Source organism: Chanos chanos, chromosome 15 (assembly GCF_902362185.1).
Source record: "Chanos chanos chromosome 15, fChaCha1.1, whole genome shotgun sequence".
Lineage (NCBI taxonomy): Eukaryota > Metazoa > Chordata > Actinopteri > Gonorynchiformes > Chanidae > Chanos > Chanos chanos.
The window spans coordinates 11,461,058-11,475,577 of NC_044509.1; the positions used below are offsets into that span (position 1 = coordinate 11,461,058).

At 41.2% G+C, this 14,520-nt stretch overlaps 1 protein-coding gene across 1 annotated transcript in view; it reads right to left on the minus strand.

The window, feature by feature from the left end:
- The window catches only part of cadm2a (cell adhesion molecule 2a), a 69,743-nt gene that overhangs the window by 18,221 nt on the left and 37,002 nt on the right, over positions 1-14,520 (minus strand). The window contains exons 3-4 of the mRNA XM_030792219.1: positions 8,094-8,246; positions 5,474-5,611 (exon numbers count right to left, since the gene is read on the minus strand). Of these exons, the coding sequence (XP_030648079.1) occupies positions 5,474-5,611; positions 8,094-8,246 (291 nt within the window). The remainder of the gene's footprint in view (positions 1-5,473; positions 5,612-8,093; positions 8,247-14,520) is intronic.

Sequence of the window (14,520 nt, forward strand, 5' to 3'; positions counted from 1 at the left end):
TGGATATTTTGTGGGCGCCTGAAAGAAAAGTTTAAAATATTAAACCCAAGCGTTGATGAAAACGAAAATGCGAAACTCGATATGTTTTTGAGTTACCATTTTGGCACTCTTAAATTGATTCTGCTGCATCTATTCCAGGATTTTCTCTGCCAGAGGCAGCTACTGTCAACACAGACAGTGAAACAACTGTCACCTTAATTTACAGGGAAAATTAGCCGTGTTCTAGGTCGAATTGAATGCGCACTCTTCAGGAAAGATGTAGATGCAAATAAATCCTGACGTACTTGTACATAAAAATAGTCTTCTAGGTTGTTTTATATGCTGTAAACTTTTACCGCAAGAGAAGGAATAGCATTTGTAACATAGCTTTCCTATGGGGCAGAGTGAACCCCTTGTGTCCAGGGGGCCTGGAGAGCACGAAAAGAAAGAAGCAAATTATTTTTCCATTTATCTCCTCGCGGCCCTTAGTGTCTGCTCGAGTGTTTTTTTGTTCTCGTTCTGCTGAGCGCGCATGAGTTTCGTTTGCTTTGGCTTGTCTGGTGATGTGTAATATTACTTCACGGTGTCTGGATGCTCTCTCCACAGGCTCAGAACCTCAAACTCTACCGGGATTTTATATATATAAATATAAATATATAAAACAGCTCTAACGTTGTTATCCATATCTCCATCTGCATCATAAGCTCCTCATTTCTTTCATCCTACATCAGTCTAATGGTCACATGATCATGACCTGAAGCATAGACATGAGAGAAACTGATACTCAAAGAGACAAATTAATGGTAGTTTGTGATAAGCGTGAAATGCTCTGTTCGAACGGACATGTCTGAGAGTCTACACAAATCTTCAGTTCATTTTGTATTCTTTCTGAATCTGTTTGTCTCTAGTGTGAGGTTCGGCAGTACATGAAGGGTTGCAGTGTGTCTGCAAATATTTATTCCAAAACCCGACCTCATTTCAGCCTGATTAGGCTGCTACCCTGGTTAAGGAATTGGGCTAATTAGCCAGTCAGGTGATGTTGTATGTGGCTGGAACAAATATCTATGCAAACTGTGTCCTTTGATGGACTTGAGTGCTTTCCTGCTGAGAAATGTGGTGTTTTTTTTTTGTACGCCGGGTAAACTTGGAGAGACATTCTATTACCTCACAGTTTAAAACAGGGGCATGAAATCAAAGCGGGCGAGGCAGAGTTGTGATGATGGACTCCGAGACGTCGGTCCCACGCTGATAGGATGAAAGGAGAGCCTTAAATTCCGAAGCTGCTGCTGCGTTTTTGGGCTCAGCGGTGCGCCATCGGTTTCCCCGGCTTTACCTGAGCGAGGCTTGTACCCAGAGCCCAGGAGTTTTATATCAGAGCACCTGCTCGCTTGTCATTATCGCTAGTGTAACAGCAGCAGATGTTTTTGGAATTACCCCCAACCCCCCCCCCCCCCACCTCCACCCTCCAACCCCCTTTCCACTTTCCACCAAAACCTATCCAAACACCACCTACTGCAGAGAGATGCTTGAAAGCCTGCCAAACAGAGCTTTCGCGCCTTCTTTAGCTGTACGTGGAAAGTTGTGCTAGGAACTCCTGTCCATTGTAGTGATTAGTGTTACACACTGTTTTACACAGTGTCGCCCTAAGGTCGTGGTATCCCGCTGTTTTTATTTACGCAGGTAAAACGCGGGTCCTCAGAGGTATCCGTCCCGAGCTTCGAGAATACGCCTTTCATGTGCTCTAAGTTTTTCTTTTCTTTTTTTTTTCCCCCCCTTGCCTCCACTTTTGTAATATGCCACTCGGCCCCCCCCTCCACAGCCCCAGCCCCAGCCCATGCAACCTCCCTCTAAAGCAATTTATCTACTCTGCATGACATGGAGTCTGTGGTAGGGAGACATGAATGGATATGCTACTTGTCTCAGAAAGGAACAACACTTTATTTACTCCCTCAGTGAAGCTGCTACAAAACATGCAAATAAAGAGGAGGAGTTACTTATCGGATAAATAAATAAATAAGTAAAACCCCTCCTGGTGCTGTGTATTTAAGCTTGTATCCTCTGAGGAGATGGGTCTGGGAGAGTATGGGGAATTCTGAGACGCTGAATGAAAACAGCATTTCGCCACATGTTTTATTCATGCCTGGAGCCAGACCGAGGAGGCATTTTTGGTATTAGACCTTTTAATGGCTATTGATTGATTTCATGCTATATGAGCCATAAAACACTGTCCATAATGAAGGAGAATATAAATGTAACCATGAATTAAAAAAAAAAAGCCAAAAAAAAATAAAACCCCCCAAGAAAACCCAAAAAACCCCCATCAGAGATGCAGACAGCAGCTGTAGTGAGGTATCTGCTGTCATGCTAGACCACACTGTAATATTTGCAGAGATCTCAACAGATTTGATAGGCCAAAAAAAAAAAAGGGGGGAAGTTGCAGAGTTATTGCTGTGAGCAGGATCAACACAGAGGGGATTGGTGGAGAGACAGGGAAAGAGAAAGAGAGCGTGTTGAAGGACGTGAAATGTGAAAGGCAGTGATATTGGATTCCGGTGTGGTCGACGGTTCCGCACACACGCCTTTCCAGGCCCCCTTTTCCCAATGCAGGAACATGGCTAGTCCTCTCCTTCACGGAGACCAGCACAAATTTAATACCGGGTCAAACACCAGAGAATTCCCAGAGATTCCCCCCTATTCCTGCTACCAAGCTCCAAAATAAACCCCCCCTTTTTTTTTTTTATCACGGCAGAAGGTCACATGACACGGGAGAGGCGATGAAAAGGGAGCCGACGTGGGCGGGCGCCATGAACGAACGCATTGACAGTTTGGCGATGAACACACAGTCAGACGGCAGGATGATTACAGGAAAAGGCAGGCGGAATAGATTGGATAGAGCCTTGGCAAAAGGCAATATCCTTTTTTTTTATTCTTTCTTTTTTTAACAACACCCCCCTTTGTTTTAGTTCAACCTTTTGAAGCAGGGAAATAGCACAGATTGGACAACGTAAATACATTGGATTTGGTCTGCAATACTAATAATCTCTCGTCTCCTGGCTCCAGCCTTTTAATTTTTGATCAAATTTAATGGCAGTCATTTTTAGTGTGTATGTGCTTTGTTTTTCATCTCTTTCTGTCTGCACACCTCTTTCTCTCTGCTTCTGTCTTTCTCTCTGTGCTCCTCTCTCTCTCTTTCCACGCCTACTCATTGTGCAGCCTGAACTCTCTTATTAAAAACATCGATCACGATTTCACTTCCTGCTACATTCATGATGAAAACTACTCCTCTTGACGTCTCACAGCCCGTATGGGACCGTAAAGCTTCTCCTTCTCTATGCACTGTTTCAGATTGACAGTCATATCAAGTAGACTGGACACTTAACCCTTTCTGCACCACATCCTATTTATAGGAACACGCTTCCAAAGCCTGGTAAATAAAACAGCTGTCCAAAGACAGGAGATGACAAATTCTAACACCAACACTAGGACGCATCTTGAAGGTGTTTTTAATAAACTTAAGGAGCTGTTAAGAGTGAGTCTTGGACGTGAAAACTGAGTATATAAACAGTATTGCTATAGTTCACTCTGGGTCTCGTAGCCAATTATTTATTTTATTAGCAAATTAAAGACATTTTTGATTGAGTCTGTTAAGCAGTGGTGTTTTAGAACCAGAAGAGAAAGAAAGAAACATTTCTAATTAAATGAAAACGCTGTTGATGATAACACCAGCTTTAACAACTAGTGACTTGAATAATTATTGTGACCTCATTAGCTGTTGCAACAACTATTTTCACACAAAACATCCACTTAAGGCAAAGAGGGAAAAAAAAAACCCAATGCTCTGTCAAAATGAACCTTTTTTTTTTTTATTTGAAGTTTAAAAATAAGTGGCGCTAATTAAAACAACTTTCGGTTCACTTTAATTAAACTAAATTCGCGTATTATCGAGCAGATCTTCTTATCGGTGGCGAAATCATTGTTACGTCTGAGACAAAGCAAGAGCCCAATCTGACAATCTAGTCATTAACCGGGTTTTAAGGTAAAATGAGATTTCAAATGAGAGCGAAGAATTGGCTGCCGTCTCATCCACAAATCAACAAGCCCTTGATAACAGAGAGTAAGCTCCCCAAAATCCCCTCCTGTTTACCGTCTCTCTGTTTATCATCTCATCTCCAGATTGACCAGAAAAGTAATATGTGATAAGATCTTTCCCGCTAATTAGACTTTGTCTCATAGCAAACAGAGAAAAAGATCGTTGAAGAACTAAAAGAGGAGAGAAGACTCAGGTCCAGCATGTGTGGAAGTACCGGGCAATTTCTATTTGTGTATGAACTCAGGTTTTGCATTCAATACTACTGATGGTTTGCATATTGCTTGTTCAATAAGAAAGAAACAATCAGACTTTTTCTTCCACAATAAAAGAGTGAGAGCATCCATATCAGTTCTTTTTCATAGCAATAGCACTAATTGTAATAGTAATAGCAACAGTTTGAAGCAACAGTTTATCCAACTGGTAGGCCTCTAGTTTTCCTTGAAAGACTTACTGGTTATAGACTATCCTCATTTGAATTAGTCGCATATCCAGCCACATCCAAGCATTCAGATTCAAATTTCTGCATGTTGTGTACTCATAAATGGAAATGGAATTAAATATAAATATAGGTGATGTTGCTCTCTCTCTCTCTCTCTCTCTCTCTCTTTATTTGTGTATATATAAACAGTGAGAGCTGAAGGAGCAGGGGTGTTCTGTGTTCTGACGTGCATTAAAAATGAAGAAAGCCAACATCTCCCAGTAAAATTAGACTTAGAACAGAAAAAGGAGAATGTAATTGGTGATGTCCAGAGCAAAACAAAGGGTCCGTTAGTTCAGCTACAACAGAGGACAAACAGCCAGTCAGAAATACAGCACTTAATTCCCTCACTTCCTCTCCATCCTCAAAACCCCTTACCTAACCCCATCCTCTGCCCACCGGAGACACAATAATCACCCCAGCAAGGATGACACCGTCTCACTGCTAATTACAACAGCTGTTTTTTTTTTTTTTTTTTGGAAGTGCCGCATTGTACTCAACAAAGGCAATCAATGATTCCTACTTGGTATGCAGAGAGCTAGACTCAAATTGAAGGGGAAAAAAAAGAGACAGAAACAACAACAACAAAAACGGTTTCGCATAGAAGACAGCAGCTGCAGTGTCCCAACACTGTACAATTTCTCCAACTGTGGCACTCCATGGTTGCCAGAGAAGCTCATTTATCAAAGGCAACAGGAGGGAAGATGATCTGAGATCCTGAACATGTGAAACGGAGGCGTTGTATACTATACAAGGTTGTTGATTTCAGAGGTTCTGACTCTGTAACATCTCTGTGTATTTTAGGTGTGTCTCTTCCAATCAGGTCTAACTGGATATGAAACTGTCTGAGTTCTTTAATGAGAGCTTGTTTTCGAGATGTTTGTGTCGTTTGTTTGTTTTTGTTTTTTTTTTTTTTCATCTTTTACCTTTGACTTCCTTCCCATTGCGGAGCCATCGGATCTCTGCGGCGGGCTTGCTTCCTGAGGTCACGCAGGTCAGGGTGATTTGGTCTCCCTCCAAGGCTGGTTTCTCAAGACCGTCAATCTTTGGCTTCTCTGGAACTCCTTCACAAAAAGTGAAGAAACACAAACAGCTCAACACGGGTCTATGGGTAATACAACTAAGATTTTCTGACAAGATAGTCCATTAGTTAAACTGTCAAACCTTCAGCTAATAGTGTTTCACATGTAAAGAATCCGAACTGACATTCTAAAGGGGGGGGGGCGAGGAGAATTTCTCTGATCTCAAGAAAGTGTCATTAATATTTCAAAATAATTAATCTCAAACATGTTCAGTCTATGCATGATTACACTGCAAATGTGTTTAGCAGGCATGAAAACTCAGGCTACATTTTAGGAGATGCAACAGTACTGCTTTTTGGTCACAAGTTTTAACTGGAGTTTCACTCAACGACAGCACCATGCCTCGTCATAACCAGTGTGTATAATCTATTCCTAATAATCAGTAATGACTGTAATTATGCTAATGTGGAAGTCTTACTGATCAAAGGGAGTGGTGTGTGCCCTCATATAAAACCCAGGATAGAACAAGGTTGGACTCTTATTCTGTGAATATGTTGGAGAAGCTGGATAGTCAGCGCTATGTTTGTATTGACTTGGATCCACTATTTTTGGTCCACTTTCTATAATGTCAAGCCCTGAAATTAACATGCATCTGGTTTTTTTTTTTCAGTTCTCATGGTGACCATAGCGACCTTGCCGACTCTATTTGGATATATAAGCGCGGAGACGTCGACTTAAGCTTTTCAAACACCCTCTGAGTTTACCTTAGCGAGCTTTGATTCTCGTCGGTGTGAATCCAGAAATCTCGACCAGGTTAACCAAGAATATAAATACGTACAACCAGAAACACGGTACGCTCAGCAGAGATAATATAGATCACATTCATTAGGGCCAGATCCATGCTTGTTGGTCTGGCCGCTACCACTGCCCCTCCGGGCACTTCCCCAATCCTGTGTGATGAATACGTTAATTAGCATTGGCATTAGATGAAGTATTTGAGACATGCAGAAGATTCAATGACAGACAGTTTTCATTAACGTGGCACGGTGATCCACGCCCCCCCCCCCCCCCCCCCCCCCTACACCCCCACCCCCCCTTCTGTAAAAGAGAAGACAGATATCTTGGGGAAAATCAATAGGTAACATTACTCAGGAAAATGAGATATTGGGTTCTTCTTGATTGAAGGAGAAAAGATTTGATATTAAGCATTTAGCTGGCAGAGTGTAGTGCTACTGTGGGCTTGAGGCACCAGTCACATGCAGGGAGAATAAATCAAAACCTACAACAACGACAAAAAAAAAAAAAAAAATGTGACATACTTTTCGAGCTTTTAAAAATAACATGACACACAAGGAAAAACCCCCTAAAGTGTTTTGTAACAATCTGTTCTATTTTAAGCAGTGGATCAATGGTGGTGAGTTATGGTTTTGCGATAACAAAATGAATTCAATTTTCTTTGGCTATGGTCAAGGGAAATCTACTGTATTTCTCCACTCAGCAAAATGTAAAATGCTCCATGATTTACAGCTCAACGGCAAAGCACAACGCGACGCGGACAAAACTGTCTGTATGGGCCGACGTCTATTTAAAGACTTAATGAACGTCATGTTCCTTTTAAAAGTTTTAATATGCATTAGGACCTGGTGGATTAATGCATTTTCGACCCACTCTCATCATTAAATATTATGCGGTAAATTAATTGTATCCATATCCACGATCAACAAGGGCTACAATGTTCTACAAACTTGTTGACACAAACTGCACAACTGCCTAATGGCTTTAATGGAGTAACGCAAAGTAATTAATATTGGGCAAACTAATTGGGTACTTAATTAACTCTGCAAAATCTGAAACGAAACTACATTCGCTGGCTGCTGAAGTCGACTTTAATAGCTAGCATGACATGCTTGAGCCTTGACGACAAAGCTTTTTCTGAATGTAAAATGTGAGGTGCTGGGAAGAAATCTTCTTTGCTAATTTTGTCTGCGCTTCTATGATTCTCTGTGTGTTTGTCAAAGGAGGACTAGGAAAATGTCCTCGTAATTAAAACCAGAGACCGCGTGTGAAGCTTCAGCAGCATCACTTTATTGGAATAATAAAAAAAAATCTAATTATCTATCATTGTTCCGAAAAGACTAATTTTTTCTACAAATGCAATATTGGTTTTTCTGTCATAACTCCCAGAACTTTCAAAGCTCATTACAGCAACCTACATATTCTACAAATATAAAATAACACAACTGTAGGTATGGTGAAAATAAACACATTCATGGCCATGAAGTCCCAGTCTCTCTCACTCATTTGACCTGTGCTTGTGTGTAAATTTTTTTTCCCCTCTGGATGCTACACTAGCTCTTAAATACTGTAGTGTTACGTTTACTGAAAGGTTCTGAGAAGAATGGGTATGAAGACCTCCAGAGACTTGGGTTCATCTACAGTGATGGGGACAGTAGTGCGTGTGTGTGTGTGTGTGTGTGTGGGGGGGGGGGGGGGGGGGGGCAGTCGTGGGTGTGTGCGTACTCACCAAGCACAGTGAGGTAGGCCTTGGCTGTCTTCACTGGCATGGTAAACAGAGAGCAGGTGTACTGCCCCTCGTCCGCCAAGGTCACGTTACTGATGCTAATGGTCAACTCCTGCCACGATGCTCGAACCAGCTCGATCCGGTTATCCCTTAGAGCTGTGAAAAAAAGACAAAAAAACCCCAAAAACGCAAGCATGCGGTTAAAACCACAATTAACACTCTGTCTCAAGCGGCTGGCCATTATAAAACACTACCCACAAAAATATAGAAAATACAGTACCACATCAGACACTGACACTATACAGCATTAAAAATGCTGAAATCCTTCAAAAGTATTTTCCTTTTTTTTACTATTATTAGTCCCCAATTACTTTTCAATGAAGTATATTTTAGAGTGACACAATGCTGGAAGATTTCAACAATTGACCGTTATAATCAGAAAGCATGAACCACATAGCACAAGAAAGAAATCAATTCCAGTTTTCAGAGAAAGAAATGATTTTTGTAATGGATAACAGTGAGGCAGCACTGTGAAATTATAGATCACCTTTGCTCGAATTCACCCTTGTTTTTAAATCAATAAAATATATGGAGTGAGAGTTCTATTGATTGTTCTAACACAATATGGGTGAATAGGTAGTCAAACATTCCACTGTTACAACTGGATATAAATATCATTCTGGTTTGATCAAAAACATGTGGTTTAATTTTTTACCTTTATCTGATCTGTACAACAGGTACACAAATAATGATATCTTTTTGAAATGCTGGAGACAGGAAACAAATCATCTCATAGAAAGAGAAATAGGAACTTTTCTGGGTTTGAGTATCCTTCAGTGTCCTTTATAAATATCACTGTATCTATAAACTTAGGTCTGTGAGAACAGAAATTGTGCATAGCTCCTTTTAAAGTGTAAATTTGATGATAATGACAGAGCTGGAAAGGTTGTCAGGAAAAACATAGAGTGGAAATATTGGCCATCTCTGCAGTATAATTCAATTGAAAGATCCAAGGTTACCCAGCACGACACCTCTCTCCTCCATCAAACCTGCACAGACATTTCAGGCCTCATCAATGTCCTAAAACGACCCCGTGGAATATTAAACTATTTTATAGATGTCTGCTTTGTCCTAGCAGAAGCGTTGATGGAATTCACCCTCGCTCTAAAACACACAGCATGGCTTCCCACTAAATCATTCACTGAAAGTTAATTAACTCTTTATTTTCTTAATTATCTCTGGCGAAACGAACCTCAACAAGTGAGGTTTATCTGAAAGCTAGCTACAAAAGGACAATTTGCGTCGACTATAAAATGGTTTGACAAAAATGTTTGATGCTTGACTTTAAGATTAACTGAAACAATTTTAGTTAAAACAAAACAAAACAAACAAACACAAACCCAATATGGTAAGCTTAGTTGATCAGTCACGTCATTGCCAAAACGACGAACTGTAGGCCTCTCTGCTGGCTTCAGTGACATACTTTAGGTACATGCAGTCTGGTTAACTGACTGTCACATAAGAGAATAGCTTGAAGGAGAAAACTTTAGTGAACTAAACGGAAGACAATGGTGCGGAGCAGAGTTAAATGTGAGTTCGCTTTCGGCGTTCTGATAATCTCCACGACGACACGACTTGGTGCAATGCCTCCGCAGGTCTTGTCAAAGAACATATTTTACTCATGAAACGCATTATAGGAAAAAAAAATGAAAGATAGAAAGTATGACGGCACAGGCATGCTTGCTTGCGCCCACACACCAGCGAGATGCCTCAGCACCTAATGCCTCTTAATGAATTAACCGACAGTCGGCTCAGTCTGCATGCCACGGCTTGGTTCCCGGGAGATGGTTAGCGTTGCTCCCGCCGAACCGCGCACCCCTCATCTCAAAGGTAATTGAACATAATAAGCTTCATTACAAGAGGCGAGGCCACTCAACACTCTAGTCAAAATAGGACCCGCTCTAGAAGGTTTCTCCCCTTTTTTTCTTTCTTCCTAGCTTTTCAGTTTCTTTACCCTTGTGTATTGTGTGGGCTAAGCTAGTCACAATGCAGCACTGTCTCTAACTGTACTCTTAGCCCCTGGTTATTCAAGTCCAAACCCACACTCATTGTTCCATGCCTTCACCGAATCTTCTCTGTGTGGAAAAAAGGCTTAAGATCTTTGCTTAAAGATCTTATGTATGGTCAGAATAAAGAGGGGCTAAAACCGAGGCAGCTGGATGCATAAGCATCAGACACGGATTTGAAAGGTGAATAGATTGATGGGGACAAGTCATGTCTTACAGTTCAACTGTTTCCTCAGCTCCGTGTCCTTCTGAGTTCAACCCCTTAAAATCCAAACTGGCTGCGTAAGTCAAACAATCCCCAAGAGAGAGAGAGCTTTCGGGAACTTTCGATCGAATGACTATCATCCGTGTCAGCTTTGTAAATGTCGACGGACTGATGTTGCTACAGGTTAAACCCTCTCAAGTCTCCCAAAGCGAAAGTGTGTGATTCAAAGCAGAGACCTAATGCCTGGGACATTCCATGGAACAGAACGTTGGATTTAGTGATGTCCAGAGTGGAATTCTTTTTTTTTTTTTTTTTGTGCAAGTAAAGATAGTCCTTTGGACTTCAAATAATTCATTGGAATCCTTAAAACATTCCTAAGATAGTCCAACATGACCACAACAATTTTTTAAAGCCACGTTTACCTGACAAGGAGGTAGATGTCACAAATGTATTTAAACATCATTCACGTCCTCCATTGTCTTCCAAACCTGGCTGACCTAATATGTTTCGTAGGGAGGCCAAAAATGGGATTTGCAGGGATGCTGCTCTAGCGTCAGACATTTAGCTAGCTTTCGGGGCACATTTCTCCTTATATAGTCAAAAGATTGTCAAATGGTATGGTTCTGAGAGAACAGACATAGGGAATGCAGGGTGACAAACTAGGCTAATGTGGTGCGGAGTCTGTGTTGAGGGATGTTAGCCAGAGTGCCTTCCTTAGGGACATGTGGATGGAGAGGTGGGTCAGGGGGGTGATGAGAGATGTTTTAAAAAAGGAGTTGACACAGTGCAGTGTAAGCCAGCTAATGTGGTAGAAGGGGAGTGAACTTAATATGTGGCTTGGCTAGAGGGAGTTTGAGGGTTCATCTTCAAACTGCTCATCCTGAACCTTTATGTTAAAACTCCATTTAATGTAAAACTGGTTTTACTTATTATGTCTCTTGGAAGGCAGACAAACCAGACCTGGGTTAAATAAGTATCTGACACCTTGAATGACCTGGTTCCCTCCCGATTCTCTTCAGAACTCCTTTTGCTTGCGGCGTTCCTCTCTTAATCAGCGGGATAAATGTGGATCTTGATGAATGCTCTGCCAGATAGTGACGTTTCTGTGGTATAGCTTTAACATTCTAAGTCCTGTTACAATGCCAGTAGCTTCAGTAGAAAAGGGCACGCGGTAAAGGATACATGCATGAGTATTGAGACAAGGCCCAGTTATTCAAACACTTATTTGATCCATCCCTGAACCCAGACATAAAGGGAAGGGAGTCCTCTATATTCACAACCAGTCTAAGGCTGTAACATACTGCTGAGGACACTCGTATCTGTGACAACGGTTTCCTTTATCTCTCCTTTGTGTCCTTCTGCTCTCTCTCTCTCTCTTTTTAATTTCATTCCACGTGTTTTCTCTGGCTAACACAGCATGGCAACATGGGATATGACATGTTTATTTTTGAGCATGCCACGCTGATACGTCTGCTGCTCTGGCATGCTGGCATTGCTTCAGAGCCATGTTGTCATAATCACTTACTCCATAACAGCACCACATCTGCTCGTATGTAACGGCCGCCTAATTTTAACAATGCCGTTCCTGTGTTGATAGTGCTGTTTACACATTCCATATGTGAAATTGAGCAGCTTGAAGACATCGGAAGCATACCAGCCAAATTAACTCGAAACTTGCGAACGCGGAAATATACTGTTTACACACGCGCATGCAAACACTTATATAAATACGTTATTGGAAAAATCACGATAATTAAAAAAATATATATTTAATGTAATGAGTAACAATCAGAAGCAGGAGGAACAGTGTTCTTTGATTAAGAATATCCAAAATCCAAAGCCAGAGGAACATGGGAACACGCAAACATAAATTGCCCTCCCGTGTTTTTTTCCCCTCCACTTTCGTAAAGTTTCCTAGGTGTTTTTAAAGGGTCAATCTTGTTAACAACACGACTAGTAATTAATGACGCCTTTGCTGAAATTGCCCTGGCAGTTCACTAAAGGGCAAGTGTCTGGGGAATAAACACTTCAAGCACGCGTATGATCAAATTCATATTACACACTTAACAGTATCTAACGATAAGCGTCGGTTACCGTGCCAACATCCAAAACGAACCATTGATCACAGCTAATGTCTATTTGTACATTTCAAATGTAATTACCAAAAAAAACCCCAAAAAACTGGGGGGCCTCATCAATTTTTTTACACCTTTTTTCCTGCATCTCTTGGACAGTATCGTCCAACATAGAAGACAACAACTTATTCCCGCCCCCGCCCCTGTCCCATGGGTATCAGAACTGCTGAGAAGGAGGAAAAAAAATCCTTGCAACAGCACTGCCACAAAGCACCCTGTCACACCCCCCCGCCCCCCCAGCCTGCCCCACTGAAGCGCTCCCCTGTCAAAATGGAGATCATTTACATTTCTTTATTTCTCTAGGGTTTCTGTACTGAAAAAAAATTGGATGTTTATTCTTTTTCCAGGGGTTGTCCAAAACGAGTGGAGAGGTTGGACGTGGTGACAAAGTATCGTCGGGACTGCTGTAATGAATTCCGGTCTGAGAATCAGACACAGCGCTAGAGAAGCTGCGAAAAGTTTTCTCTTGCCAGAGATAATGATAGGGGAATTGTCTGAAATCTGACAAGCTGCTATCATGAAGTCACACCCTTTCTCTCTCTCTCTCTCTCTCTCTCTCTCTCTCATATCCTCATTAACAAATGAAGATCATTGGAAAAATAGCGCCAGCTATTCACATGTGATTGAGCCACCATCTAATTATCATGCATAATTATCCCATAAATTATACACAGACTGATAAATAAGTACAGTTCTTGCAATAGCTAATAAAGTCCTTTATTGCCCCTCTCAATCTCTCACCTATCCAGAGGAAATCAATCTCCACCAGGCAACATTTCGCTTGGCACATATCTGAACATATAATAAACACAAGCCAGAACTTTATATGAGTTCACATTTGCCATTCTCTGAGTTGTGTCTGATTGGAAGGTTAAAAAAAAAAGGAGCTATTTACCTTTGAATGTTACCGTCTGAAACATTCATGAGGTTGAAGTTATGAATGCCGCTCTGATCAATAGTCTCCAGCCTTTTGGTAAAATCTCTGAATCTTTTTTTGACAAACCCCATCATAATAATGTCTTTTCAAGGCTTAGAAATGGTAAAAAGGGGTACTAGAGTTGTTAAAAACAGAAAACACATTTACCAAGTGGTAAAATGTGGTTGCAGGATCAAGAAAAATACACATTGCAGAGGGAGGAAAAAATGAGGGGAAAAAGAACAAAACCAACAACGACAACAAAAAAACGAATGTAGGTCAGTTGCAACGTTGACATTTTACCAGAATTCTACAGAAGTTTAGACTGAGGAATTTACATTTTCACAGTAAGGTCATTTCTTGCTCTTGTGAACAGCTTGCTATTTCTAATATCCTTTTTGTTTTTTATTAATTTTTTTTTTAGACTCGAGGAAATGTCAGTGTAGCAACTGACCCGTGTTGAGTTTCTGCCTGGTTGTCTCACAGACCCTGGTGTAGGTGTGGGTCATGTGAGGCCACTGAAGCAGTGGGTTTTCCTTGAAGAAAAAATCTTGGGGGGGGGGGGGGGGTCGGGGATGCCATGCAAATGGATAGCACTTCAAGTACAAGGTGATTTGCTATTTGTACATATATATATGTGTGTGTGTGTGTGTGTGTATATCTATATATAACATACATAAAGTTGCCAAACCATTTTTTATTCAACCCTCACAATGTTATGGACAGAGGCAATTGGATGACCATGTTTTCTTTTAGCCGCCTACTCAGTGTTGCTGAGGGACACTAGAGCAGGGGAACAGGCTACTGGACAGACATGGGAAATGATTTAGGGGAATGTTCGGGGACAGTCACACTCTGTCACACTCTCCCCTACCATGTGTGTGCGGGGCTGTATTTATCCCATTCATTCATCCCTATGGAGAAAAAAAAAAAAAAAAATCAGTTGCAGTAATTCATCCACACTCTTCAGAGTGTTGGTAAGAGTCAATGGGAGTAATCCGCTTACTCACTGGAGGCAGTAATAAGAGAGATCTACTCTAAAGCACCAGCGTTATGGCCCCAGACACACAACTCAAAATGATAACTTAGCTCTTCTGTTATTTCTGAT